The sequence below is a fragment of the Lepidochelys olivacea genome (assembly GCF_965140295.1).
Source record: "Lepidochelys olivacea isolate rLepOli2 genome assembly, chromosome: 6".
Taxonomy (NCBI): domain Eukaryota; kingdom Metazoa; phylum Chordata; order Testudines; family Cheloniidae; genus Lepidochelys; species Lepidochelys olivacea.
In genome coordinates this window covers 15,024,656-15,051,846 of record NC_140416.1, presented here as the reverse complement: position 1 = coordinate 15,051,846, position 27,191 = coordinate 15,024,656, and the positions used below count along the sequence as shown (strand labels likewise).

Below are 27,191 nucleotides of genomic sequence, written 5' to 3'. Positions count from 1 at the left end.
TCCTTCTAAAGCGCCACCAGCCAAGTCCTACCTTAACAGGATGGAGGGGTCACTATAGAGATAGGGGTGATCTCAGATCACTCTGTTTCCCTCACCCCAAAAGCAGACTGTGGCTTTCAAAGCCCTCCGAGATCCAGCAACTGTTGGGGAGGGTCAACGTTGTTCTGCTTGTGATTATTCAGATTTTTCTCTTTAGAGAATTATTTTTGTGGAGCTCTTCTTGGCATAAATGTGAATTGTAGAGGGACTATTTTCAAATAAAAGTTTTTTTCCTCTTGTAAATGGTTTATACTTTATTCTTTTCAAAAGAGGCAGTTGAGTTCCTTCAGGACCTGACAGATCCTGGTCCCCAAGCTCTCCATCCCAGGGTCAACAATCCATTTTTAATCTGGTAGCACCTGGCTCTTGGGAACACCAGTATTCCTATTAATGCTGATCTTGGGAGCAGCATGGATGTGGGGAATGTGGAAGAGGAGACCAACAGAGTCCTGCAGGGGACTTGGTGCATAAGCCCTGCTTGGTGCCAGCCCCACAGCTTTCCTCCTGGAGACCTTAAACTCCAGAGGAGCAAGCAAACTTTCTAGTCTTCTCATGGGCCCCTGGTCTGTGGTGAAATCCCACGAGACAGAGAGCCAAATAACAGAGGTAGAACCCCACTGATACACAGGAACATACAGACCTTAGAAGTCTACGTGTGCCTGCAGAAAATCCTGAGGCCCCCAAGAGAAATTTTACATAGAGGATTGTGGGAGGCTCTTTATCCTTTCCCAGGGGAGCCAAAGAACAGCACTTTTGCCTTGTGAAAGAGGGATCCTCACCATGCTAGTTGGAGATGCTGGGAGTTTGCTCTAGGTGAGAATAACTACTTGAGACAAGGGTTCAGCCTGTTAAGTTTAGACTCTAGGAGGCATGTTATACTTCTGTTTTACATATAACCATTCTGTCTCCATTGCCCTTACTCACTACCCACTTGAACCTCTGATCTTTAATAAATCTGGTCTTATTTTCACTCCCCACATATTTCAGTGCTGTGGTATTAAGCGGAGGAGATCCTGAGTTGAAATAATTCAGGCTGGTGTGTACTGACCCCTGGGGGATGGCAACCCTCGTAATTCTGTGTGTGTGCAGTGAAGGGCCTGGGCACTGCAGGGAGCACTGTGCAGATTCAGGGGTTGGTGTGTGCCTATCAGTAGCGTGCACACAGAGAGCGAGGTCTGCGGCGGCCTGGCCGTTCATGCTCGTGCTGACAGAGGCTGGTGGTATCTGGGAGCTGATGCACAAAAAGACTTCCTCATGCTAAGGACAGGTGGTGGTGAGGTGCCTCACAAATGGGCATCACAGAGTCCCAAACCCTGTCCTTTACCCCCTGATGTCTCTCTCTCTCCTTCAGCTCTGTGGAGCTCCACAGGACTTGATACAGGAGCTTTTTCAGCTGCTCTGTGCTGCGTAAGGAATCCAGCACTAAGAGCGCTGGGCTGCCACCACTAGCTGAAGCCGGGAGAAAACGACATTCAACTTGGGTAATTTAATACCAAGGAGAGTGGTGCCAGTAAAGCCTAGTGTTTGGCTACACTTAGATATGGGTAGTTGTTTATAATCATAGAGGTTTAATATTTTACAGTTTAGGTGGTTGTGGCTGGCGATAACCAAATGGCAGTCACCAGCAGTCACAGAGAAATCCAAAATGGAGGTCTGGGAGCGATTCGGCCAATAGCAAGCAGGCAGGCTGAAGTGAAACAAAGGTCACAGAATCATAGAATCCTAGAATCTCAGGGTGGGAAGGGACCTCAGGAGGTCATCTAGCCCAACCCCCTGCTCAAATCAGGACCAACCCCAACTAAATCATCCCAGTCACTCCCAAACCCTGAAGAGAGGGGTCAGTTAAAGCATAACACAGGTCTTTAATCAGGTCCAGCTTTGATTGACAGATAGAGGGCTTAAACCTGATTGGTGGTGGGACTGTAAAAGTAAGCAATCCCAATAGGTCAAAATCTGTGTAGAAGGAAGGTAGCTGACAGGCTTCATTTAGTCTGTGTTTGCCTGTCAGTGTGAGTGGGAGTAATAGAAGCATCATCAAAAGAAAAGACCAAAGAGGTAGAAAACAAAAAAGGGCTAAAATCGCTGAAGGAAAGGCAAGCAGTGGCAACGAAGCAGCCGTGGCAATGATACCATTGACAGAGCAGGACTATTCAAAGGGAAAGGAAGACAGCGGTCAGGTAAGCATGGCGATTCTAATATAAAGTATAACGTATGCATGGGATAAGAAAGCTGGAGGTTTGTTATAATGTCAGTGTTTAAGGATTTGCTGTCAGCATTCTGTGTGTGACTGGCCATTCCATATGGAATGTAACCACTTGAAGCTCTTGTTTCAATGGTCTGATATCACAATTTGGAATACTTTGGTATGTACCTGTGCTAGCAGAAGTTATGCCTTGTTAAGAAAATGTATGGATTCTTTGTTCGTTTAATAAATTTGTTGTATTAGGGAATATTGTGCTAAATAAAGAATAATTTTGTTTTCGAAGAATACTGGCTGGATGTCAATCCTTTGAGTGGAATGCTGTATCCATGTCCTTCCAAGGGTCAACAGAGGTAGTCTGTTCCAGGGAGTCCTCCAAAGGGCGGACAGAAACCCGCGGTAAAAGCCTGGCAAATCCTCGAGAGCGGGCCACCCTTTTACCTACCAAAACAGACAAATTAATAAATTGAGTTAGGCAGGCTATGGCGGGGTGTCAAAAGTCTAATTTTGGGGGTAACAGACTCAGCCCCTTCACTGCAACTTGGTGGTGGTGTATTCATTTAGATGGCATATAGGGTCCCAAAGGTGTTAACATGGCCCCACTTGTGTCTAACTCAACACAAGGTTTATGGTTTGGCATACAGAGACCACGGCCAGCTTGGCACCATGGCAACCAAGGCCGTCCCTACCCATATGCAAAGTACACAGCTGCATAGGAATTTCCTGGTGCCCTACACAGCTGTGTGCAGCCCCAGCCCCTGCTCCGCTCTTCCCCATGGCCCCCGCCCCTGTTACGCCTCAGCCCCGCCTCTTCTCGCCCCTGCTCCGCCCCTGCCCTGCCCCCACTCCAGCCAGCCCTTCCCCTGAGGATTGCAGCAGGGGTCGGGCTCCCTGCACTTACCAGCGGCGGCCGGCCCCAGTCTGCTCTGCTCCCCTGGCTACCAGCCACGCTGCTGGCGAGTGCTGGGGGGCCGTTTCCCCCTGACCCCCACCTTAAGCCTGGGAGCCAGGGGAGCAGAGCAGGCTGGGGCCAGGTCACTCCACTTCCCGCAGGCAGTGGCCAGCGCCCCTTTACCGCCCCCTGCGGAGGCCTGTGGCCCCACACAGCCCACCCCCATGGGGGGGCTGCGTAGGGCACCAAAATGGCTAGGTACGGCCCTGATGGCAACACATTCTTTTAACACTTTATTGGAGATGCAGCAAAAGAAGGACAAACAATTAAAATGTAAAGCATTAAGTAAGGCTTTCGTCCTAACAACATCCCTTGTTCCCTTTAGCAGGAGAGTCTTTAGAAGGACCACCTCCCTTGCCCTAGCCCTTGTCTGACAGTTACTCAGATCAGCATTTCTCAAATGCAGCCGCTGAGCCTTTTCTTGAGGCCACAGCCTCCTGGATAGTGATTACGGGGGGGGGAGGGGGTAGCGGCCCCTTCCCCGGAGGCTACCAGCAGGGGTTGGACCCTGCCCCCCTTTGGAGAAACAAACACTGGAGGAGCAGGCAGCCAGTGAGTTCCCCACCTTCCAGGTGTGGTGTGGTCAGGTTTCCATCGTGGGGTGGCGGGCTTCAGGCTCCATCCAAGCGGCGGTAAGCTCCATCCCCCAGCCATGTGGTGGGGGTGCCAACCCCGGGTTCACCCCCTCCCCCATTGCCCCGACCCCTGCTGCCTCCCTCCCCACCTCCACATCTTGGGCTTAATTTGTCCCCAGGAGTTGGGGCTGAGAAGTCTGCTGTGAAAATTGATATTTGTATATTTGTTAATGTCACTTTTCACAGCAGACCTAGTAGCTAGCTGGGAGGCTGTGAAAAGAGATATTAACAGACAAGGATCACTTTTCACAGCAGCAGACTTACTAGCTAGCCAGTAAAATAAAAAAATGCAAAAGAACCAACAACAAAAAAGACAAGAAGGTGCAAAGCACCTTCTTTGTATTTCTATTCTCGATACGTCCAGTAAAGAATAGAGACAACTGTACATTATCTTTGAGTCTTCTAAAACAAACAAACCAGCCCCAAACCCTACATTAATTACAATGATTTGGACGTGTATATGTGCATATTTATTTGTTTCTCCTAAAGTTCATTAAGTACTTTAGGAAAAATTGTCAGAGCAACCACCAGCAAGAATGGATGGCTGCACTCTGAGGCCACCAACATTTTTATTTTGAGAACCCCTGGTCTGGAAAATAATAACTGAGCTCTGTGGAAAAGAGAGAAAGTTAGCTGACATGAGCTGGAGCTCTTGTTAATGTCAGATCCTGTTTGCTTCACGACAAAACAAGTCCCATGCAAGGGGAAAAAGAAGAACAGCAGAGAGAGAAAATGCAGCTTTGGTTGCTGCTGTTGATTTTTCACTTTCAACCTCACTGCTGGAAAAACACAGCACGTGGTCTCAGCAGCCACTCTGAGACTTGGCAAACTTGTACCTTGTGTTCAGGGCACTGCATTTAGTAGCCTCTGTCTGGTCCCAGCAGTGTTGTGAACAGGCAGGCCTGGCAAACGAAGTCAGGCTTCCATTAGACAGAAGGAAAACGGAGAGGGATTGGCAAGAGAAGACATAAGGTAGGGAAGGAAAAGGACACATGGGAGGAAGGGGGAAAGACAAAGTCTCACACCCAGGTGAGGGACGGGATTTAGCCAAAGCCCATGCAGGTGATGGTGTCAGCTGGGTCCCTTCTCTGTGGCCTGCTCTGGTCAGAACGTCTCAGAATGAGGATGAGAATGGAACAAGGGTGTCAGGCTGGGTCCCAGGAAATGGTGGGGGTGGCAGCCATCTGGATGAACCCTGCACCTTCCCTTTTGTTCAATCAGTGAGTGTGCTTGCCTCACCTCTACTCAATGCCTCCCTCCCTAGCCCCATTGGGAGGACCCTAACGGGGTGTGATTGGTGGGATCGCCCATCCCCTCGTTATTCTGCCCACCAGTTCGGTTGGATGTCTGACCTGCCAATATTGGGGCATTGATTTCCAGTTCCACACGCCTCTTGTTTACCAGGCGTGATCTTCGCACTCTCCTTGAATTACATCCCTTTGCCTTTTCCTTTGAACTAGTTCGGTCTGGCTGTCTCCCTCTGGCACCTTTTCCCACCAACATTTATTATTCTAGGCTCACTGTGACATTTAATGACCTTTAACTCACTTTTCACGGTGGCGCTCACAAGTGGGGTCAGTTTGTCGGCCCAATTATTACACTGGTGGTGACAAAAAGGAAACTCTCTGGAGTGTGTGAGCACCGCAGGAGCAGCTGTGGCTGACGGCAGCCGGCAGAGCTGTCAGATCAGTGGGTTGGTGTGCTGGAGGGTGAACTTGGGATGAGTGAGTGTAGAAGCCATGAGCATGGCTCAGAACTATGGCCCTCCCTTCCTCATGGATTTCATTAGGAAATATAAGGGGGAGGGGAGGAAGAACATTTGGAGTGACAAAGCTCTGCAGGAGGCGGGAAGCAGTGACCCAGCTGTGACGACACACTTCCTGTCAGTTCATGAAAAACTAAACAAATTCCTTGACCAAAATTTCCTTAAGATGGAGTTAAGGGTCAGAGCATGTTACACTTGGGAGCATGTCAACATCCTGGAAGAACAGTTCAGTTCTCAACGTGGAGAGCCAGGACATTCCGAGTTAAGGTTAAACTGAAAAAGATCACCCAATGTTTGAATAGATGGTTTGTGCAGCAGCTGTTCCCAGAAAGCTAAATTGGAATTCCCACCCTCCAGCCAAAGAGTGGGGAGGGGAGCTTGCATGCTGACTGGAATTTTTTGTCTGGCCCTCCTCTATAATGGGTCAAACCAAATCCCTAGATCCATCATCCTTCAGCTCTTGGGGTTCTGAAATAAGAGCTTATTCTTGTTCTTGCCTGGCTCCAGCTTGATTAAATACTACCCCGTAATGAGTCCAAGTGGCCTCCCTCCGGTCCTGAGAGGGAGGGACCATTACCCACCCTGGGTATTGCAGGCCAGGGGAGACTGAGCCTCCTCAAACAGGCGGTTCACACGCTGCCTTTGACCTACCCCCCTGGTGAGCAGAGCCAACCCCCTCCCTCCACACTGGAAGCACAGAGGGCGGGACAGAAAGGCGGAACAGAAAGATAAAAGCTGGGCCCTGTAACTCATCTGTGGCTGAGACAGGGGAGGAGGCAGATTTGCTGTGCTCTCTGTTGGATCCCAGACCAGCCACTGAGCTGCGTAGTGCATTGCCAACTGAGGAGGCTGAGGGCAGCGAGGATCTGCTAGGGCCCTGGGCTGGGACCCAGTGGAGTAGGGTGGTGTGACATTCTGTACCTCGTGGGAACACCCTACACCCCCATGTTCATCCTTATAATATGTTTGTGTGATGTCTAATGCAAAGTTTGTCATGTCAGGTGTCTTCGAAAGGCTCATGATGCACTGAGCATTGTTATTATAGTAATGTTATAGGTTGTACTTTCATGTATATAGTTATGAGGCTGAAAATGTGTCCTCATGGCTTAAAAAGATGCAGGCAAAATTCTCCAAGAGCAGAGGGGCAGTTCACACCTCATCAGGGCATGTATGGGACAAACCCAGCCCAGCCTCACAGGAAAAAAGGACACTGGCCTAGGCAGCAACAAAAGATCTGTTGGGCTCTCAAGTTAGTCACCGCCCTTACCTTGATCAGAAGGGACTACAATGAGGTAATGCTCACCTGACCCTGAAGGGGGGGGCAAAGGCAAGAGGGAAGAAAGGACATGATAAAAGGGAGAGACGTTTGCCATGCTCTTCCTCTCTCTTTCACCTACATCTACAGACATTACCACCAAGTGACTGAAGTGCTGATCAAAGGGGAGAGCCTGGCTGAAGAGCAACCAGCCAGCCTGTCGTGAGAAGCATCTAAGTTTGTAAGGACATTGAAAGTGTTAAGATCAGCTTAGAATGCGTTTTGCTTTTATTTCATTTGACTAAATCCAACTTGTTATGTTTTGATTATAATCACTTATAATCTATCTTTTGTAGTTAATAAATCTGTTTGTTTATTCGACCTGAAGCAGTGCGTTTGGTTTGAAGCATGTCAGAGACTCCCCTTGGGATAACAAGCCTCATACATATCAATTTATTTGTTAAATTGATGAACTCATATAAACTTGTAGTGTACAGCGGGTATAACTGGACACTGCAAGACAGAGGCTCCTAGGGTTGTGTCTGGGGCCGGAGATATTGGCTAGTGTCATTTGGTTGCACAATCCAAGGAGCAACTTACATGCCAGATGCTGTGTGTGAACAACCCCAAGAGTGGGGGTTCTCACAGCAGAGCAGGGTAAGGCTGGCTCTCAGAGTCAAGGACTGGAGTGACCTAGCAGATCACTGGTCTGGATAACACCAGAGGGGAACATTACACTCACTTCTGGTTTATGGCCTATGTTCCTATAGCTCATACCTCAGGATTTCAGCCAGCCACTGAGGAAGCAATTCTCCCCCACAGTGTATTCTGGGAGGTGTTATTAATTTTTATTATTATTATTATTAATTTTGGATCTCCTTCCTCTGAAGGGATGGCCCCAGTTGGAGATGGGACACTAGGTAGGTTGGAGGTGAAATCAAGCATTCTCTCTCTCAGGGCCTTGGCTGGGTCATTTATGTCCAGGGTCTAACAGATTGCCATATCTGGAATTGGGAAGGAATTTTCCCTCAGGTCAGATTGGCAGAGACCTTGCGGGGTTTTGACCTTCCTCTGCAGTGTGTGGGTGCAGGTCACGTGCCAGATTATCTGGGTATATTTCACCTCATCAATTCCCTGCCATTGTGAGGGCCTCTGGCATTGGTGTACCTCGGGTCTTCTGTTCTCTGCTTGTGGCCAGCCTATCAGGGGTGGATGGGTGGAGCAGGGGCAGGTCCAGCTGGGGAAGGGAGGAGGAAGATCCCTCCTGGGGGCAGTAGGGGTATATAGGGCCTGGCTCTGTTTAGTTTAGTTTCCTGACCTAACCTGGGCTCCACAGCCCCTCCTCCAGAGCTGCCTGCACTCTGCCCCCACACCACCCCTGCATGGAGTCCAAGGTACAGGCCGTGAGCAGCCCCAGGGCCCGATTGCGCCCTACCCCAACCCCGCGCAGGGCTTCCAACTTAGCAGACCATGGACTTTGTGCTCTGGTCCCTCTGCAATGTCCTGCTGTGCCATGAGACCACCTGCCTGGGCTGCCCTGCACTGACCTGCTCCATCAAGGTGAGACCCCCCCTTACCCCAAATGCCCCGATCCTGCCAATCCAGCCCACTCTGGATCCCCAGGGCCCATTGCCACACCCCACCTGTGTCTCCCCAACTCTGGGCATCTCTTCCTCCCCCCTCCCCCCTCATTCCCCACCCCACACACATCCTGAGCCTTCAGCAGAGTTTTGTTTCCTCTGCTCCACCTACCGTGGCTCTGCCTTGCATTTTCCTGATCTGCTGCCATCCCCCGGAGCCTAGGGTGACCTGATTTTTTCACACTTGCTATTTCTAGACACTTTTTTGGGGGTGGGGTATAGTTGCATATATAAGACAAAACCCCTAATATGGGGATGGTCCTGATAATATTGAGATGTCATGTTACTCTACCGGAGCCACCGGCTGGCCTCTGTCTCTGTCCGTACCAAGGCAGAACTGCATCTCCAACAGATGACCAGCTCTCTGTTGGATGACCTTCTGGGGTCCCTTCCAACCCTGATATTCTATGATTCTATGATTCCCCAGGGGGGGCCAGCTGGGCTGCCCCATACCTAGGGCTGCCCTGTGCTGCCCTCTGCAGGCAGCCATGTGGGGGGGCCATGCTGTATGTGGGTTTGGAGCTAAGGATGTGGCCGGGGGGGGGAAGGGGGGGAAGTCCATGGGGCCGGACGAGTTGCATCCGAGAGTGCTGAAGGAATTGGCGGCTGTGATTGCAGAGCCATTGGCCATTATCTTTGAAAACTCGTGGCGAACCGGGGAAGTCCCGGATGACTGGAAAAAGGCTAATGTAGTGCCAATCTTTAAAAAAGGGAAGAAGGAGGATCCTGGGAACTACAGGCCAGTCAGCCTCACCTCAGTCCCTGGAAAAATCATGGAGCAGGTCCTCAAAGAATCAATCCTGAAGCACTTGCATGAGAGGAAAGTGATCAGGAACAGCCACCATGGATTCACCAAGGGAAGGTCATGCCTGACTAATCTAATCGCCTTTTATGATGAGATTACTGGTTCTGTGGATGAAGGGAAAGCAGTGGATCTATTGTTTCTTGACTTTAGCAAAGCTTTTGACACGGTCTCCCACAGTATTCTTGTCAGCAAGTTAAGGAAGTATGGGCTGGATGAATACACTATAAGGTGGGTAGAAAGCTGGCTAGATTGTCGGGCTCAACGGGTAGTGATCAATGGCTCCATGTCTAGTTGGCAGCCGGTATCAAGTGGAGTGCCCCAAGGGTCGGTCCTGGGGCCGGTTTTGTTCAATATCTTCATAAATGATCTGGAGGATGGTGTGGATTGCACTCTCAGCAAATTTGCGGATGATACTAAACTGGGAGGAGTGGTTGATACGCTGGAGGGGAGGGATAGGATACAGAAGGACCTAGACAAATTGGAGGATTGGGCCAAAAGAAATCTGATGAGGTTCAATAAGGATAAGTGCAGGGTCCTGCACTTAGGACGGAAGAACCCAATGCACAGCTACAGACTAGGGACCGAATGGCTAGGCAGCAGTTCTGCGGAAAAGGACCTAGGGGTGACAGTGGACGAGAAGCTGGATATGAGTCAACAGTGTGCCCTTGTTGCCAAGAAGGCCAATGGCATTTTGGGATGTATAAGTAGGGGCATAGCGAGCAGATCGAGGGACATGATCGTTCCCCTCTATTCGACATTGGTGAGGCCTCATCTGGAGTACTGTGTCCAGTTTTGGGCCCCACACTTCAAGAAGGATGTGGATAAATTGGAGAGAGTCCAGCGAAGGGCAACAAAAATGATTAGGGGACTGGAACACATGAGTTATGAGGAGAGGCTGAGGGAGCTGGGCTTGTTTAGCCTGCAGAAGAGAAGAATGAGGGGGGATTTGATAGCTGCTTTCAACTACCTGAAAGGGGGTTCCAAAGAGGATGGCTCTAGACTGTTCTCAATGGTAGCAGATGACAGAACGAGGAGTAATGGTCTCAAGTTGCAGTGGGGGAGGTTTAGATTGGATATTAGGAAAAACTTTTTCACTAAGAGGGTGGTGAAACACTGGAATGCGTTACCTAGGGAGGTGGTAGAATCTCCTTCCTTAGAGGTTTTTAAGGTCAGGCTTGACAAAGCCCTGGCTGGGATGATTTAACTGGGAATTGGTCCTGCTTCGAGCAGGGGGTTGGACTAGATGACCTTCTGGGGTCCCTTCCAACCCTGATATTCTATGATTCTATGATTCTATGAAGGAGCAAGAGGCCAGCCGAGCCCATTGGCTCTGGGGGTAAACCCCGAGGTGGGACTTGTGGGGGGAGAGGGGAAGCAAAGGGGGTTCACTTAATTCAGTGAGCACATGCTTATGCAAAACTGAGAACTGAGCACAGCACCTGGAAAAAGGATACATTGTTCACGTTTCCCTGGAGAAAGGGCCCAAACTCTGCCATCTGTAACGAAGAACAATAGATTTAGCAGCTCAGACTAAACAAGAACTTACTGAAAATCCAGCCCACACATATCCCTGCGAGGCTGCGCCAAACCCCCTGCCTTCTCTGTTTCCAGGGCTTGGACTTCTCTAGCTACAAACTCTGAGCCATTTGGAGGGCTGAGACAGAAGGGGTCAGATCCTCAGCGCTAGTAAATCAGTAACACTCCATTAAAAGCAATGGAGCCTTAGCAATTTACACCAGCTGAGGATCTGGCCTCAGAGGCTTGGCTCTCAGACGCAGTTTATCCACTGATATTTCAAGAGGCTCTGATGGAACCCACTGACCTGCCCATTCAGTTATTCTTGGGGTGGAATGAGGGCTCCTTCATATGCATTTAGAGCCCCCAGGGTCCCTTACCCTCCTCCAGTTCTCATACATCCTTTCAGGGGAATGAGAATGAGCTGGATTCTCCTTGGAGCCCAGCAGGGCTGTGTTTTTAACTATCTAGGCAGCTCTAGCCCTTCTTTAATCATTATCAGTTAGCCAAGATAGATCTTCAGCTGGTGCCAATTGGTGAAGCTCCAACAATTTCTATGGAACTGTGCTGAAGACATGGCCGATGACGGTGTTTCAACCTCTCCTGATCAATCGGTCCATCCAGCACGCTAATCATTCCTGAGTGCTTCTCCAATTCCCTTCACTTCTGGGGGGGAGATTTTTTTCTATTTTAACTTTTTACCCCTTTTCTGAGTCTCTCTTCTGACAAATGACTCCCCCTGAGTTGCACATGGCTCTCACTTCTGTCGGCCGGCCTGAGGCACAGGTCTCTGGCTGGAACAGATCAAATTGTTTTCAGATGTTGTAAAACAAACAGGGCCTATCAGTGTGCATGAGACATTGGCCTTGGCATTGGTTACTGTTTAGGTCAGCTGCCGCATTGTCAGTTCCCAGTGTGCACAGGGAATAACACTCAAGTAGAAACCATGTGGGTTTCAATTTATTCAAAAGATTTCAGGGCTCAGTTAGAGGTGCTGGGGGCTGTTAGACATGGCGAGTGAGCGTACTGCAATGGAAACCGTAACTTATGCAGAAGTAGCAGGAAGGCGAACGCCTAGCTGGAATTAGCACACACCGTAAAGCAACCCTCCCTTGCTTTGTTCTTACATGTGCCAGAGCTGGCTTGGGGGGTGGGGGGGGGTGGCCACAAAGGAGCCCTGGGACTCTGCTGAAGAGGGGGTGGTCACATAGATAGGGTGGCCATATTTTTCCCAGAGGGCCAGCCGGAGCCTCTCCCCTCATGCCCCCCGACTGGGGCGGCCTGAGCCCTCCCTGCCTCCCACCAGCACAGTGCTGGCCTGAGATCCCCTTCCTCACCAGCATCTGGGGCCAGCCTGAGCCCACCCCCATCCCGCCACCTACCCGCAATCCCCCTCCTCCATGCAAACCCCTTACCCCCTGCATATGGGGCTGGTCCTCCAAGCTCCCCCGCTGCTTGTGCATGCGGAGCGGGTGATCCAAGCCCCCCACACTGCCCAAGGCCCCCAGCACCTGCCTGCACACTGGGCTGCTCAAGGCCCCCTCTGCCCCCTGCATGTGGGGCAGGTCAGCCCGAGCCATTCCCCCCAGCCTTCCTTCCACCACAGGGCTGGTGTTGCCACTTGCCCCCTCCCACACCCCGCACATTCCTCTGCGGCCCGCTAAGGTTCCCACCCCACTTTTTTGGCAACACCGGGCATTTGTCCCATTTGCTCTTGCCAACTGATGATCAGTTGGCAGAGCAATTGGAAACAAACGCCCAGTTTTGTTAAAAACATTGGGAAGCCTGGGACAGGGCCTAAAAAGGGACTGTCCTGGCCAAAACAGAACATATGGTCACCCTTACCCTAGAGCAGTGGTTTTCAAACTGCGGGTCGCGACCCAGTACTGGGTCGCAGAATGTCAGGCACTGGGTCGTGGCAGCTCTGGTCAGCACTGCCGACTGCGCCGTTAAAAGTCCCGTCGGTGGTGCTGCCCGGCTAAGGCAGGCTAGTCCCTATCTGTTCTGACACCGCGCTGCGCCCCGGAAGTGGCCAGCAGCAGGTCCGGCTCCTAGGCGGGGTGGGGCACGGGGCTCCGTGTGCTCCCCCTGCCGCCAGCACCAGCTCCGCACTGCCATTAGCTGGGAACTGGCCAATGGGAGCTCGGGGGAGGCGGTGCCTGTGGCCGAGAGCCACGTGGAGCTGCTTGCGTGCCTCCACCTAGGAGCCGGACCTGCTGCTGACCGCTTCCGGGACACAGTGCGGTCCGCGGTGCCAGGACAGGCAGGAAGCCTGCCTTAGCACCCCTCTGCGCCGCTGACCTGGAGCCGCCCAAGGTAAGCCCATGCCCCAAGCCCACACCTTAATCCCCTGCCCCACCCCTGAGCACCCCCAAACCCAGAGCCCCTTCCTGCACTCCAAACCCCTCGTCCCCAGCCCTACCCCAGAGCCTTCACTCCCCAGCCCAGAGTCCTGACCCCCTTTCGCACCCCAATCCCCTGCCCCAGCCCTGAGCCCCTCCCACACCCCAAACCCCTTATCCCCAACTCTGTTGGGTCACAGGCATCAACAATTTTCTTCAACTGGGTCGCCAGAAAAAAGTTTGAAAATCACTGCCCTAGAGGAGCTCTCCAGGCAGAGAGATGCCTGCAAAGGGGGCAGCTGCAGAAGGAAGATCCAGAGCGGGAGAGGCAGTCACATAACCCAGGGCAGAGCTCCTCCTTAGCCCTGACAACAGGGTGGATTTGATTTAAATCACTAGTCAGGAAGACTCGATTTAATCATGGATATCTAAATAAAAGTGCATTCTTATTGGTTGTTATAACCTTAATACATATTCTTCACAACTCAGAGATAGATGTAGGTTTCATTTTTAGAAGGTACACACTATACATTGTTAATGTAATTTATTTTGAAAACTTTTCAGATTAGTTTTACAGCTATATCAGAAAATGAATGATTGTTTGATATTTCTTTTACCAAAGGTAATTGAAGCAGATATTTATGAAGTCAGTGGGAGGTGAACGATCTCCAGTTCAACAGGTTAATTATTAATATTTGGAGGATTTTCTTGCCATGCTGTATTAAGAGGAGAACATCACCAGACAGACATTTAAATTGCTTTATTTAACTAAAACAACAATATTATGTATTCTGAATTTTTTCTTCAACAGCAAACATATAATATTTTAACAAAACAAGCATATGATTTTTTGAATTTAAACATTCAAGTTTTTTAAAATCAGGTTTGTTTTTGTTAAAATTGTTTTTAACCGAAATAGTTAAATGAAATATTAAAAAAAAAAATCAACTATATCCGCCAGGTCAACATGAGAAACTTACAATATTGGCTTCTGCAGCTAACTCAGTCGTCTTCACCTTCATTTTCCTGTTTGTTCATAATCTGGAAAAGAAAAACAAGCTTTACTGCTTTTTCAGGTCCCAAACGATTTCTCAGTTTGGAATGAATATATTCTTTCTACACTGGCAGAAGAAGCTACTGCTGTTAAAAGTGAGATTATCACTTCAACAGTTTCTGAACCCATGTGCTTACGTGACTTCCACCAGTTCCACCAGATGGGATCCACCTAACAAAGAGAGGGAAGAGCATCTTCGCAGGCAGGCTGGCTAACCTAGTGAGGAGGGCTTTAAATTAGGTTTGCCAGGGGATGGTGACCTAAGCCCAGAGGTAAGTGGGGAAGTGGGATACTAGGAGGAAACACAGGGAGGAGGGTACAAGATGGGAAGCCTCCTGAATCATACTGAGAAAGTAGGGCAATTGGCTAGTTATCTTAGGTGTATGTACATGAACGCAAGAAGCCTGGGAAATAAGCAGGAATAATTGGAAGTCCTGGCACAATCAAGGAACTATGATGTGATTGGAATAACAGAGACTTGGTGGGGCAGTTCACATGATTGGAGCACTGTCATGGATGGGTATAAACTGTTAAGGAAGGACAGGTACGGGAGGAAAGGTGGAGGAGTTGCATTTTATGTAAGAGCGTGGTATGATTGTTCAGCGCTCCAGTGTGAAACTGGAGAAAAGCCTATTGAGAGTCTCTGGGTTAAATTTAGAGGTGAAAGCAACAAGGGTGATGTTGTGATGGACATATGCTATAGACCACTGGATCAGAAGATGAGGTAGATGAGGAGAGCAATACAGCAATGCACAGACAATCCAGGAAACTTTTGGAGAGTGTTGGGGACAACTTCCTGGTACAAGTGCTGGAGGAACCAACTAGGGGCCACGTTCCCCTTGACCTGCTGCTCAGAAACAGGGAAGAATTGGTAGGGGAAGCAGAAGTGGGTAGCAACCTAGGCAGCAGTGACCATGAGATGGTTGAGTTCAGGATCCTGACAACAGGAAGAAAGGAGAGTAGCCAAATATGGACCCTGGACTTCAGAAAAGCAGACTTAGACTCCCTTAGGGAACTGATGGGCAGGATCCCCTGGGAGGCTAATATGAGGGGGAAAGGAGTCCACGAGAGCTGGCGGTATTTTAAAGAAGCCTTATTGAGGGTGCAGGAACAAACCATCCCAATGTGCAGAAAGAATAGCAAATATGGCAGGCGACCAGCTTGGCTTAACAGTGAAATCTTCGGTGATCTTAAACTCAAAAAGGAAGCTTACAAGAAGTGGCAATTTGGACAGATGACTAGGGAGGAGTATAAAAATATTGCTCAAGCATGCAGAGGTATAATCAGGAAGGCTAAGGCAAAGCTGGAGTTGCAGCTAGCAAGGGATGTGAAGGGTAACAAGAAGGGTTTCTACAGGTACGTTAGCAACAAGAAGAAAGTCAGGGAAAGTGTGGGACCCTTACTGAATGGGAGAGGCAACCTAGTGACAGACGATGTGGAAAAAGCTGAAGTACTCAATGCTTTTTTTGCTTCAGTCTTCAGAGACAAGGTCAGCTCCCAGCCTGCCTCACTGGGCAACACAGTATGGGGAGGAGGTGAGCAGCCCTCAGTGGTGAAAGAACACTTTAAGGACTATTTAGAAAAGCTGGACATGCACAAGTCCATGGGTCCAGATCTAATGCATCTAAGGGTGCTGAGGGAGTTGGCTGATCTGATTGCAGAGCCATTGGCCATTATCTTTGAAAATTCGTGGCGATTGGGGAAGGTCCCGGACAATTGGAAAAAGGCAAATATAGTGCCCATATTTAAAAAAGGGAAGAAAGAGAACCCAGGGAACTACAGACCGGTCAGCCTCACTTCAGTCCCCAGCAAAATCATGGAACAGGTCCTCAAGGAATCCATTTTGAAGCACTTGGAGGAGAGGAAGGTGATCAGGAACAGTCAACATGGATTCACCAAGGGCAAGTCATGCCTGACCAACCTGATTGCCTTCTATGATGAGATAACTGCCTCTGTGGATATGGGAAAATTAGTGGATGTGATATATCTTGACTTTAGCAAAGCTTTTGATACGGTCTCCCACAGTTTTCTGGCCAGTAAGTTAAAAAAGTATGGATTGGATGAATGGACTATAAGGTGTATAGAAAGCTGGCTAGATTGTTGGGTTCAATGGGTAGTCATCAACGCTCGGTGTCTAGTTGGCAGCCAGTATCAAGCAGAGTGCCCCGGGGTCAGTCCTGGGGCTGGTTTTGTTCAACATCTTTATTAATGATCTGGATGATGGGATGAACTGCACCCTCAACAAGTTCACAGATAACACTAAGCTGGGGGGAGAGGTAGATACACTGGAGGGTAGGGATAAGGTCCAGAGTGACCTAGACAAATTGGAGGATTGGGCCAAAAGAAATCTAATGAGGTTCAACAAGGACAAGTGCAGAGTTCTGCACTTAGGAAGGAAGAATCCCACGCACCGCTACAGACTAGGGACCGAATGGCTCGGCAGCAGTTTTGCAGAAAAGGACCTGGGGATTACAGTGGACGAGAAGCTGGATATGAGTCAACAGTGTGCCCTTGTTGCCAAGAAGGCCAACGGCATATTGGGCTGTATTAGTAGGAGCATTGCCAGCAGATCGAGGGAAGTGATTATTCCCCTCTATTCGGCACTGGTGAGGTCACATCTGGAGTACTGTGTCCAGTTTTGGTCCCCCCACTACAGAAGGGATGTGGACAAAATTGGAAAGAGTCCAGCAGAGGGCAACAAAAATGATTAGGGAGCTGGGGCACGTGACTTAACGAGGAGAGACTGAGGGAACTGGAAAGGAATACTTGTGGCACCTTAGAGACTAACCAATTTATTTGAGCATGAGCTTTCGTGAGCTACAGCTCACTTCATCGGATGCATACCGTGGAAACTGCAGAAGACATTATATACACACAGAGACCATGAAACAATACTTCCTCCCACCCCACTGTCCTGCTGGTAATAGCTTATCTAAAGTGATCATCAAGTTGGGCCATTTCCAGCACAAATCCAGGTTTTCTCACCCCCACCCCCACCCCCATACACACACAAACTCACTCTCCTGCTGGCAATAGCTCATCCAAACTGACCACTCTCCAAGTTTAAATCCAAGTTTAACCAGAACGTCTGGGGGGGGGGTAGGAAAAAACAGGGGGAAATAGGCTACCTTGCATAATGACTTAGCCACTCCCAGTCTCTATTTAAGCCTAAATTAATAGTATCCAATTTGCAAATGAATTCCAATTCAGCAGTTTCTCACTGGAGTCTGGATTTGAAGTTTTTTTGTTGTAAGATAGCGACCTTCATGTCTGTGATTGCGTGATCAGAGAGATTGAAGTGTTCTCCGACTGGTTTATGAATGTTATAATTCTTGACATCTGATTTGTGTCCATTTATTCTTTTACGTAGAGACTGTCCAGTTTGACCAATGTAAATGGCAGAGGGGCATTGCTGGCACATGATGGCATATATCACATTGGTGGATGTGCAGGTGAACGAGCCTCTGATAGTGTGGCTGATATTATTAGGCCCTGTGATGGTGTCCCCTGAATAGATATGTGGGCACAGTTGGCAATGTTTTTATGGCTGATTTAGAACAACGCTTCCTCAGCTCTCGTCCCCTAAAGCCCCTACTCTACTTGCGCTATATTGATGACATCTTCATCATCTGGACCCATGGAAAAGAAGCCCTTGAGGAATTCCACCATGATTTCAACAATTTCCATCCCACCATCAACCTCAGCCTGGTCCAGTCCACACAAGAGATCCACTTCCTGGACACTACAGTGCTAATAAACGATGGTCACATAAACACCACCCTATACCGGAAACCTACTGACCGCTATTCCTACCTACATGCCTCCAGCTTTCACCCTGACCACACCACACGATCCATCGTCTACAGCCAAGCTCTGTGATACAACCGCATTTGCTCCAACCCCTCAGACAGAGACAAACACCTACAAGATCTCTGTCAAGCTTTCTTACAACTACAATACCCACCTGCAGAAGTGAAGAAACAGATTGATAGAGCCAGAAGAGTTCCCAGAAGTCACCTACTACAGGACAGGCCTAACAAAGAAAATAACAGAACGCCACTAGCCGTCACCTTCAGCCCCCAACTAAAACCCCTCCAACGCATTATTAAGGATCTACAACCTATCCTGAAGGATGACCCAACACTCTCACAAATCTTGGGAGACAGGCCAGTCCTTACCTACAGACAGCCCCGCAACCTGAAGCAAATACTCACCAACAACCACATACCACACAACAGAACCACTAACCCAGGAACCTATCCTTGCAACAAAGCCCGTTGCCAACTGTGTCAGTCTGCAGAAGAGAGGAATGAGGGGGGATTTGATAGCACCCTTCAACTATCTGAAGAGCGGTTCCAAAGAGGACGGAGCTACGCTGCTCTCAGTGGTAGAAGATGACAGGACAAGGAGTAATGGTCTCAAGTTGCAGTGGGGGAGGTCTAGGTTGGATATTAGGAAACACCATTTCACTAGGAGGGTGGTGAAGCACTGGAATGGATTACCTCGGGAGGTGGTGGAATCGCAATCCCTAGAGGCTTTTAAGGCCCGGCTTGACAAAGCGCTGGCTGGGATGATTTAGTTGGGGATTGGTCCTGCTTTAAGCAGGGGGTTGGGCTAGATGACCTCATGAGGTCTCTTCCAAGCCTCATCTTCTATGATTCTAAGAGTTCACTGGTGTGACTTTCTTTAAAACATCATCAGCAAGCACGTATTTCTTGAACGGTTCTTATTCCCAAACTGCTGCCCGTACCATTATCGGTTTTCCCCTCTAGCGAGAGAATGGTCTGGTAGATCTCAAATCAACAAAGGCTACCCTCAGAAAGACCTCAAGACTTCTGGAATATGCAGCTCAAACAGTTTCACTTTTGTTTCTACTGCCTGTCCCTCCCTTCTCACATTTATCTCCAGACTTCTTCTCCTTGTCCAGATCTATTCTGCCCCCAACAATCTTCTATTCATTGAACTTTTTGAAACTTTGCACTTTTAGAGAGAGGTCAGGGATTGACTCTGTGTACACAGATTTGCAGAGGGACAATAGGGGTTGAGGTCTGTTATTCCTCACCTCTCTATATTGTTTACTTATTTTAAAACATTTTTGCTGGTAAGAAGCATGCTACCTCTGGAGACACAAATCCACAGTTTGACATCTGCAAAACTAAGCATCTCTGATGGTATTTTCTAGACTGAGCACTGAGTCCCATTGGGTAGATAGAAAGATTAACCTAAATAATCTATACAGAAGCGTCTGGCTCCCCATAAGATTGGGTCCCTAATCCAAGAACTATTGGAACTCATTTATAAAAACTTTTCTTAAACATTACCCGAATATATTGTCTCCTCTGAGACCCTCAGAATTTAGAATCCCGATTCCGTGATGAGATCTCTTTGAGCTGGAATGTACCTTACTTAAAACTGTCTCGAGATAGGGTTTTTCCCTCAAAAAGGATTTTATCAAAAAACCAAAATCCGATTTAAATAATAATAATAATAATTAAAAAAACAACAACCCCCAGCTGTTTGGATGCTTTTAAAGGAATCGCGGCTTGTTCTCCACCCTGCCCTACAACACCCTTGCCCCTGCAGCGCCCGCCGTGGGGCGCCCTTCCGCAACCTGCCCCGGGCTCCGGAGTGAGTTTCGTTTCCCCCCTTTTCTGCCCCCGGCCGCCGCGCCGGCCCAGCTCCGCCCCCGCCGGCCCCACCCCGCGCGGCATATCTGGAGCCCCCGCTCCGGAGCGGCCAGAGCCCTCGCCATGGATCCCGGTGTGAGCCTCGACCTGCAGCCCCGCGACGGCGGCAAGATGGGGCAGGGCGCCTCGGCTCCCCCGTACTCCTACCCCTACACCGGCCTCGGGCAGAGCGGCCCCGGGCAGAGCGGCCCCGGGCAGGAGCCGCCCCGCGACTTCGTGCTCTGGTCGCTCTTCAACACCGTCTTCTGCAACGTCTGCTGCCTCGGCTTCATGGCTCTGGTCTTCTCCTTCAAGGTGAGCCCGGGCGGCTCCGGGGCCAGGGGCGCTGCCCGCGAGTGACAGGTGCCCGGCCCGGGGCGGGGGAGGCGAGTCCCCAGGTGCGGGGCAGCCAGGCAGGGCTGGGCACCCGCTTCCCGGGGCTGTGATCTTAAAGGCTGCTCCTCCCGCTCGGAAACCATGGATGGAGCGGCCAACGGAGACCTGCATCAGAGACGGATTTTACAGGCGACCCCACCCGAAACCTTACCATTTTTGCCGGGCCTGTTAGCAGCGTTGCAAGTGATCCCTCCTCAGCTGGGGTGGGAGGAGGTATTGGTTCATATTCTCTGTGTGTATATAAAGTCTGCTGCAGTTTCCACCATATGCATCCGATGAAGTGAGCTGTAGCTCACGAAAGCTCATGCTCAAATAAATTGGTTAGTCTCTCAGGTGCCACAAGTCCTCCTTTTCTTCTCAGCTGTGTGGCCGCAGAAAGCCTCCTAGCGGTTTGCAAAATTGTCCGCCCCAAGGGTGTGAGTCCCTGACCTGGACTCCTTTTCTTGTAATCCACTGGGAATACAGTTTCACTCCTGTACATTTATTTGTTTTTTTAAAATGCCCTTTTTATTACGGTCAGCACCGCCTGCCATTTTCCCTCTGGTAACGTTGCGCGGAGGGATGTCATTGCGCTGTTTAATTTGTATTTTTAATAGCAAATAAGCTTTGAAAATAGGAACAGTCGCTCGGAGCTTCAGCAATCACATTGTACAGAGCGTCTAGCCCCGGGTGGGCAAACTTTTTGGCCCGAGGGCCACATCGGGGTGCGAAACTGTATGGAGGGCTGGGTAGGGAAGGCTGTGCCTCCCCAAAGAGCCTGGGCCCCACCCCCTATCCGCCCCCTACCATTTCCTGTCCCTGTTTGCCCCCTCCCGGCACGCCCTGCCCCTAACTGCCCCCCTGAGACCCCACCCCCATCCAAGCCCCCCTGCTCCTGTCCCCTGACTGCCCTGACCCCTATCCACACCCCTGACAGGCCCCCCGGATCTCCCACACCTATCCAATCCCCCCACGACCCCTATCCACACCCCTGATGGGCCCCCCGGGAACCCACCCCCTATCCATTCCTCCTGTTCCCGGACTGCCGTGACCCCTATCCAAACCCCAACCCCTCTTGCCGTCCCGCACGCACCACCGCTTCGCCCGCACCCCCCACATGCCAATCAGATTGGCAGGAGCTCACAGTCCTGCTGCCCAGATGGAGCCAGCTGCACGTGACTGCAGGGGAGGGGGGACAGCAGGGGAGGGGCCGGGGGCTAGCCTCCCCGGCTGGGAGCTCAAGGGCAGGGCAGGAGGGTCCGACCCGCGGGCCATAGTTTGCCCACCTCTGGTCTAGTGTAACATTTCCTGTGTGTATTGCAATTTTACAGTTAATTTACAGTTTTTAATGCCATTTTGTTTTTATAACACAAGTTTATTCTGGGATCATATGCCTTCAAGGCTGACTGGTTTCTGGGGTTGGTGTAAAAACTTCTTCAGTGGCCTTTGATCCTCCAATGGGGATTGCCTTTGTCAACTGTTGTTTTACCTCTATCAAGCACCCTAGTTCTTGGAAAAGGGTCCCCACTACTGGCCAGATTTTCCTTAAGATTGAAAGCACCCACATGCGTCTGAAAATCCCACGAGTCGCTGCAATATTTTTAAAATTCAGGCTCTAAGGGCACTGTGCTACCTTGCAGGAAATCCTTCTCAAAGGCAAACTTCTACTGTAACTTGTTTAAACCTAGAACCCCACGATAAGTTGACAGCCAAGAATGCAAAAATCATGAGTTATGCACCTAAACTTGATTAAATTAAAAAAGAACAATTTTGGGGTCTTTTAATGTGCTTTTCAGTTAGGACCGTCCTTAGGATTTATGGGGCCCTACGCAGTATTATTAAACTGGTGCCACTATGCCGGACCAGCAGCCCAGGCTCACAGCCCGGTGGGGAGGGGTAGGGATGAGGCAGCAAAAGATACTGAGCCGCCCGGCCCGCCTCACGGTGACGGAGTCACAACGCTTTAACATTGCCAGCGTAGACTAGCCCTAACGCAGTCTGAGTAAATATTACCGTAATGCATAACTGGTTTTGTCAGTAAAGTTGGAAACTGACAGTATGTACCTTGGGGTTGGCAAATGCCTGTAAATTGGCTTCATTACCACTTGAATGACTCTTTAACAGTTTCAATGTTGTGCTAATAGGTCTGGCAGGCTGGAAGGCTTTTTCACTTTTAAGTTACTAGATCCCCTCCAGAGGAAGACTCACCAGGCTGCAGCAGCTAGCTGTGGGAGCCGCAGGAAGGGTCAGAACAGGGATAGGAAGGGTGGGAGAGTGGACTCTAAGACCCAGGGGTGCCCCAAATTTTCATGCCCTCTGCAGCTGCCTATGCCTAAGGACAGCCCTGCTTTCTGTTTCAGAGCCTTTAGGTTGCCCTGGCTTCATATTTTTGCTGTTACCTTTCCCAAGGAATCCATATACTTAAAATGGTTGTACTTTGCTATAGAGTTCAGTACCATTTTGGACTTCCAGTAACATGGGATTTCCCTGACCTCCCACCCTTTGTAATTGCAAATTTATTAAAAAATCCTTATTTCTGTAAGTAACCCCCCATCCTGCAAACACTAAAGCGCACCCTTTACACATCTGGTACTTTGTTTGTTGCATACTTAAATGTTGACTTTTCAACTGAATTGTTTATACTTCTAATTGCATATTTTAATTTCAATCCACCTTTTAGGCACGTTGCATATTTCGTTCTGCTGCACTTTGGGGCGGTATTTGTATCTAAATGTCTGCAACCCCCTATATGTGTGGGTGTCATGGGAAAACCAGTTAAAGCATTTTAAACTAAAGGCATTAAGAGGCCTCCCCCCCTAATTTCCCTTAGTTGCTTCCCTTTACTAATAAGGGCTTGTCTACACGGTGTGATGCTAAAGGTGTGATGTTAACTCACACAAGTTACACTGCCATAAACCCATGTATGGATGCTCTCATTCAGAAGCACAGTGGGCCTTAATTTTGACAACAGTAGCCAGGTCCAGGTCAACCCCAGAAGATTGCAGGAATTCTCCCTCCCCCCGCCCCAAGACAATTAGTCATCATGTCTTTCACCGGTCTTGAATGTTTTAAAGTCTTGTATAGTCCAGATGTAAATTACATTTATTTTATTTTAAGTCCAGAGAGGAGGAGGGAAGCAGTGGAGTACTCCTCTTAACTGGTAGGGCCTGTGCATGCAGAAGGTGTTGGCCTAGCGACACAGTGATGCTCTCTATAAGCAATGTATATAAAGTGGTGACATTGATGTCCCATTAGAACTGACCGATTGAGTTACATTTTTGGTGCTTTAAACTATAAAGATTCCTCTTTAATCTCCGCCTCTACCTGCTCGCTACCCACACATAATATACCCCTTACCTTCTACTAAGTATGCACTCCTAGGAATATTTACTTTTACAAACGCGACACTGTCCCTTACACGTTTCTTACACCATGAATCCACGATGGCAAATATTCTGAAATAAGAGCATGCACACGGAGCTATTCCACTAGAACTATATTGCTTTAAAGTCACATGCTACCTGATTCTGGAATCCTATCCCAAATAGATAAATCCCTAATAATGGAAAGAAAGAAAGAATAAAGGAAAGTTCTCTCCTGAGAGAACTGGGAAGTAGGGTCTATTTCAACCACAAATTGTTGGTTAAATGCAGGGATTGTTGGGTGAAATTCTCTGTGCTGCAGGAAGCTGGACTTCATAAAGGCCCTTTCTGTGATTGAATTTACTGGTTGCCTGTTTTTGCCTGGCAGTGCTGGAGCTCTGCTGGTTCTCTTGGGCAGTGCAATTAACATGTCACTGGACTTCTCTGTCTGAATTCTGCACGCCTTGACAACTGTGCATGTCCAGGCGCTCCATGGAATAAATTAAACAATGAGATAAAGACATAATATACAGTAGTGAATAAATGGGTAATTCAGCCATAAGGTTTCTCCCTACTGAAAATGTCCAGACTGTGTGTAAATGTGGTGTAGCTCTGTTGGTCCCAGGATATAAGAGACAAGGTGGGTGAGGTCATATTTTTTTTAATGGCCCAACAGAAGTTGGTGGAATGTACGACTTTGTCTCTTTTGGCATCAGAATTTGGCCCAATAAAAGGTATTACCTTACCCGCCTTGTCTCTCTGCAAGGCGAAAGACAAGCTGCTAGAAGACTGAAAGGAGTGGGCAGGATGAGAGGGAGCGAGAGAGCTGGTGAAATTGGCTACAGCAAATCTATGGAGAGACTTAAAAACAAGGAGGGCAACTTGGAACTTAATCTGGAAAGAGAGGGGCAGTTCTGAGGGTGCAGAAGATCCATGTGTGCTTCTTGGGGCATGTGAGCAGGCAGGTAGGGTGGTTAAACACGTGTTGGCATCTTGAGGGATGGGGCTAAGGGAGGCCACAGAGGAGTTGCTGGAAATCAAGGTTAGGGGAGATGAGAACCTCTGGGGAGGAGGATTTCAGCTGAGGGGCTGTAAAGGCAGTGGAGCACATGGGCGAGGTCGCAGAGAGAGCGAGAGGCAGTTCCATAGGAAATATGAAGAGAGGAGAGTTCAGGGCCCAAGGGGAAGCTAAAGTCACAGAGTGGGGAGGTCTCAGATGTGCAGAGTGTCAGGAGTCACTCTGTTCATTTCCCCCCACACCTCTGCTTGCCAGCAGCACTGGCTAGTTGGAGACGGATATTGAGAGTTGATGAGCACCCAGAACTTCCACCAAAGTCTTGAGAGCCGCAAGTTCACAGCCGCCCTGAGAAGCAGGCCTTGGTGCCTCAAGCATTTCACTCTTTACCCTTATTACTTCCCCTTCCTCCCCCCAGGCCAGAGATCGCAAAGTTCTGGGTGACGCCAATGGAGCAGGAAGCTATGGCAAGACTGCCAAGTGCCTGAACATCGCGGTCCTGGTACTGAGCATCTTGACAGTGATTCTGATCATTGTCCTCGTGGCAACAGGAGCTGTGGCCGTCTCGCAAACAATTCAACAGGGGAACCAAAACAAGAACAACTATGGCTTTAACTACGGCAACTAAACCACCCCTCAGGATTCTCCCCAGCTGGATGACTTCTCCGCAAGTTCCCTTACTCTGCTCTGCTTGCCTTTGTCCTGCTGTTTAAATTGTCAAGGGCTGGAGTGCTCAGTTACTGAGTGGATGAAGGGGCAGCGCTCTCCTGATGCTCCAGTTGTTCTGGAGGGGTCACTATAGTGACGGGGTGGGGTGGGGGGGAGGTTTCTCACAATGCTCTGTTTTCCCCATCCCAAAAGCAGACTGCGTGGCTTTCAAAGCCCTCTGAGATCCTGCAGTTTTTGAGGAGGGTCAATGTTGTTCGTCTTGTGATTATTCAGAATTTTCTCTTTAGAGAATTATTTTTGTAGAGCTCTTCTTGGCAGAAATGTGCGGGGACTATTTTCAAATAAATGTTTTTTTCCCTCTTGTAATTGGTTTATTTTTTATTCTTTTCAAAAGAAGCAGTTCAGTTCCTCCCAGAACTGAAAGGTTCTGGTCCCCAAACTCTCCATCCCAGGGTCAACAATCCATTTTTAATCTGGTAGCACCTGGCTCTTGGGAACACCAGTGCTCCTATTAATGCTGATCTTGGGAGCAGCATGGATGTGGGTGTTAGGGGGCTTATTCCTTCACCCACTCACTTCCCTGGTCCTTCTCGCATGAACAGAGAGCAACAATACCCAAAGTCCAAAGGTGCAAACAATTCGATGTTTATTGGGGTGAACTTCCAGCAAGCATGATTCCAGTTTCCTTCCTTAGTATCCTCCTTCCCAGCTCTGACACCACAGAGCCTTACACCTGTGTCCCTGTTCCCATTCCTGCCCTTAGCCAAACATGATTCCAAGTTCCCCACTCCCATTCCCTGTTCCCATTTCCCCCCCCACTCCCACTTCCTGATTGACTGCAGACTATATAGTAAAACCTGAGTTCTGCTTAGCTATACCTTAACCAATCATTTTCCTGAAATTTAACTAACCGATCCTAACATATTGTATCCGATGAAGTGAGCTGTAGCTCACGAAAGCTTATGCTCAAATAAATTGGTTAGTCTCTAAGGTGCCACAAGTCCTCCTTTTCTTTTTGCAAATACAGACTAACACCGCTGTTACTCTGAAACCTGTCATATTGTAACATGATTATGTAACCAATTATATCCCACCACCTTAATGAGTTTACACCCAGCAAAATTTATTATACAGCAGACAGGAACAATCACAGAACCAGATAGAGATTATACAGACAAACAATAGCAAAGTGGGAACTATAATGACAAAACAATATAGAAGTGAGGATTTCACATCCCAGCTGTTGATAAGTGAGTTCTTGCCAGACAGGATGCTATCAAACTAAGTTTCCTTTTACGTTTTCTAGGCATTTTCCTTTCTCTGGAGGTGATAGGCACTATCAGGAGAGGACTGTATTCCTGACAGCCCAGTAGCACCTTATTTCAATGTGACTAGTTTGGAATGTGAGGAGGTGACCGGTCACTTCCCAGCTTATGGCTGCCTCTGTTGCTTAGCCAAAGGCCTTAGCCTAAGAACAGGGCCTCAGATTGTCACAGTAAGAGAAGGCCCTTACACTGGCAGACAGTGATTTGATTCTTTCTTTTATACTTCTATAACTAGCTTAGTGAGAAGAATACACCTAAATTCTCAGAGTATAGGCCTTTACAGACAGAGCTGAATATCTGTATCCTAACAGTGGGGAACGTGGAAGAGGAGACCAACAGAGTCCTGCAGGGGACTTAGTGCATAAGCCCTGCTTGGTACCATCCCCACAGCTTTCCTCCTGGAGACCTTAAACTCCAGAGGAGCAATCTGGTGTGTTGTGAAATCCCAGGGGTCCCTGGTCTGTGGTGAAATCCCACGAGACACAGAGCCAAATACCAGAGGTAGAACCCCACTGATACACAGGAACATACAGACCTTAGAAAATCCTGAGGTCCCCAACAGAAGTTTTACACTGGG

The 27,191-nt window shown here is 49.1% G+C and overlaps 1 protein-coding gene and 1 long non-coding RNA gene across 2 annotated transcripts; one reads left to right on the top strand and one right to left on the bottom strand.

Annotated features, from left to right (window-relative positions):
• Positions 1 to 1,902: 1,902 nt before the first annotated feature.
• On the bottom strand, positions 1,903 to 21,073 carry LOC311522937. Its single transcript, XR_014712217.1, has 4 exons — positions 20,416 to 21,073; positions 14,129 to 14,189; positions 10,731 to 10,787; positions 1,903 to 2,680 (listed from the first exon to the last, which is right to left on the bottom strand). It is a non-coding gene; the product is annotated as an uncharacterized lncRNA (long non-coding RNA).
• LOC311522936 (dispanin subfamily A member 2b-like) lies at positions 19,922 to 25,655 on the top strand. The gene is made up of 2 exons (XM_084632531.1): positions 19,922 to 20,183; positions 25,039 to 25,655. The coding sequence occupies exons 1-2, from the start codon at positions 19,953 to 19,955 to the stop codon at positions 25,246 to 25,248; spliced, it is 441 nt and encodes a 146-aa protein (XP_084488657.1). The 5' UTR covers positions 19,922 to 19,952; the 3' UTR covers positions 25,249 to 25,655.
• Positions 25,656 to 27,191: the final 1,536 nt, after the last annotated feature.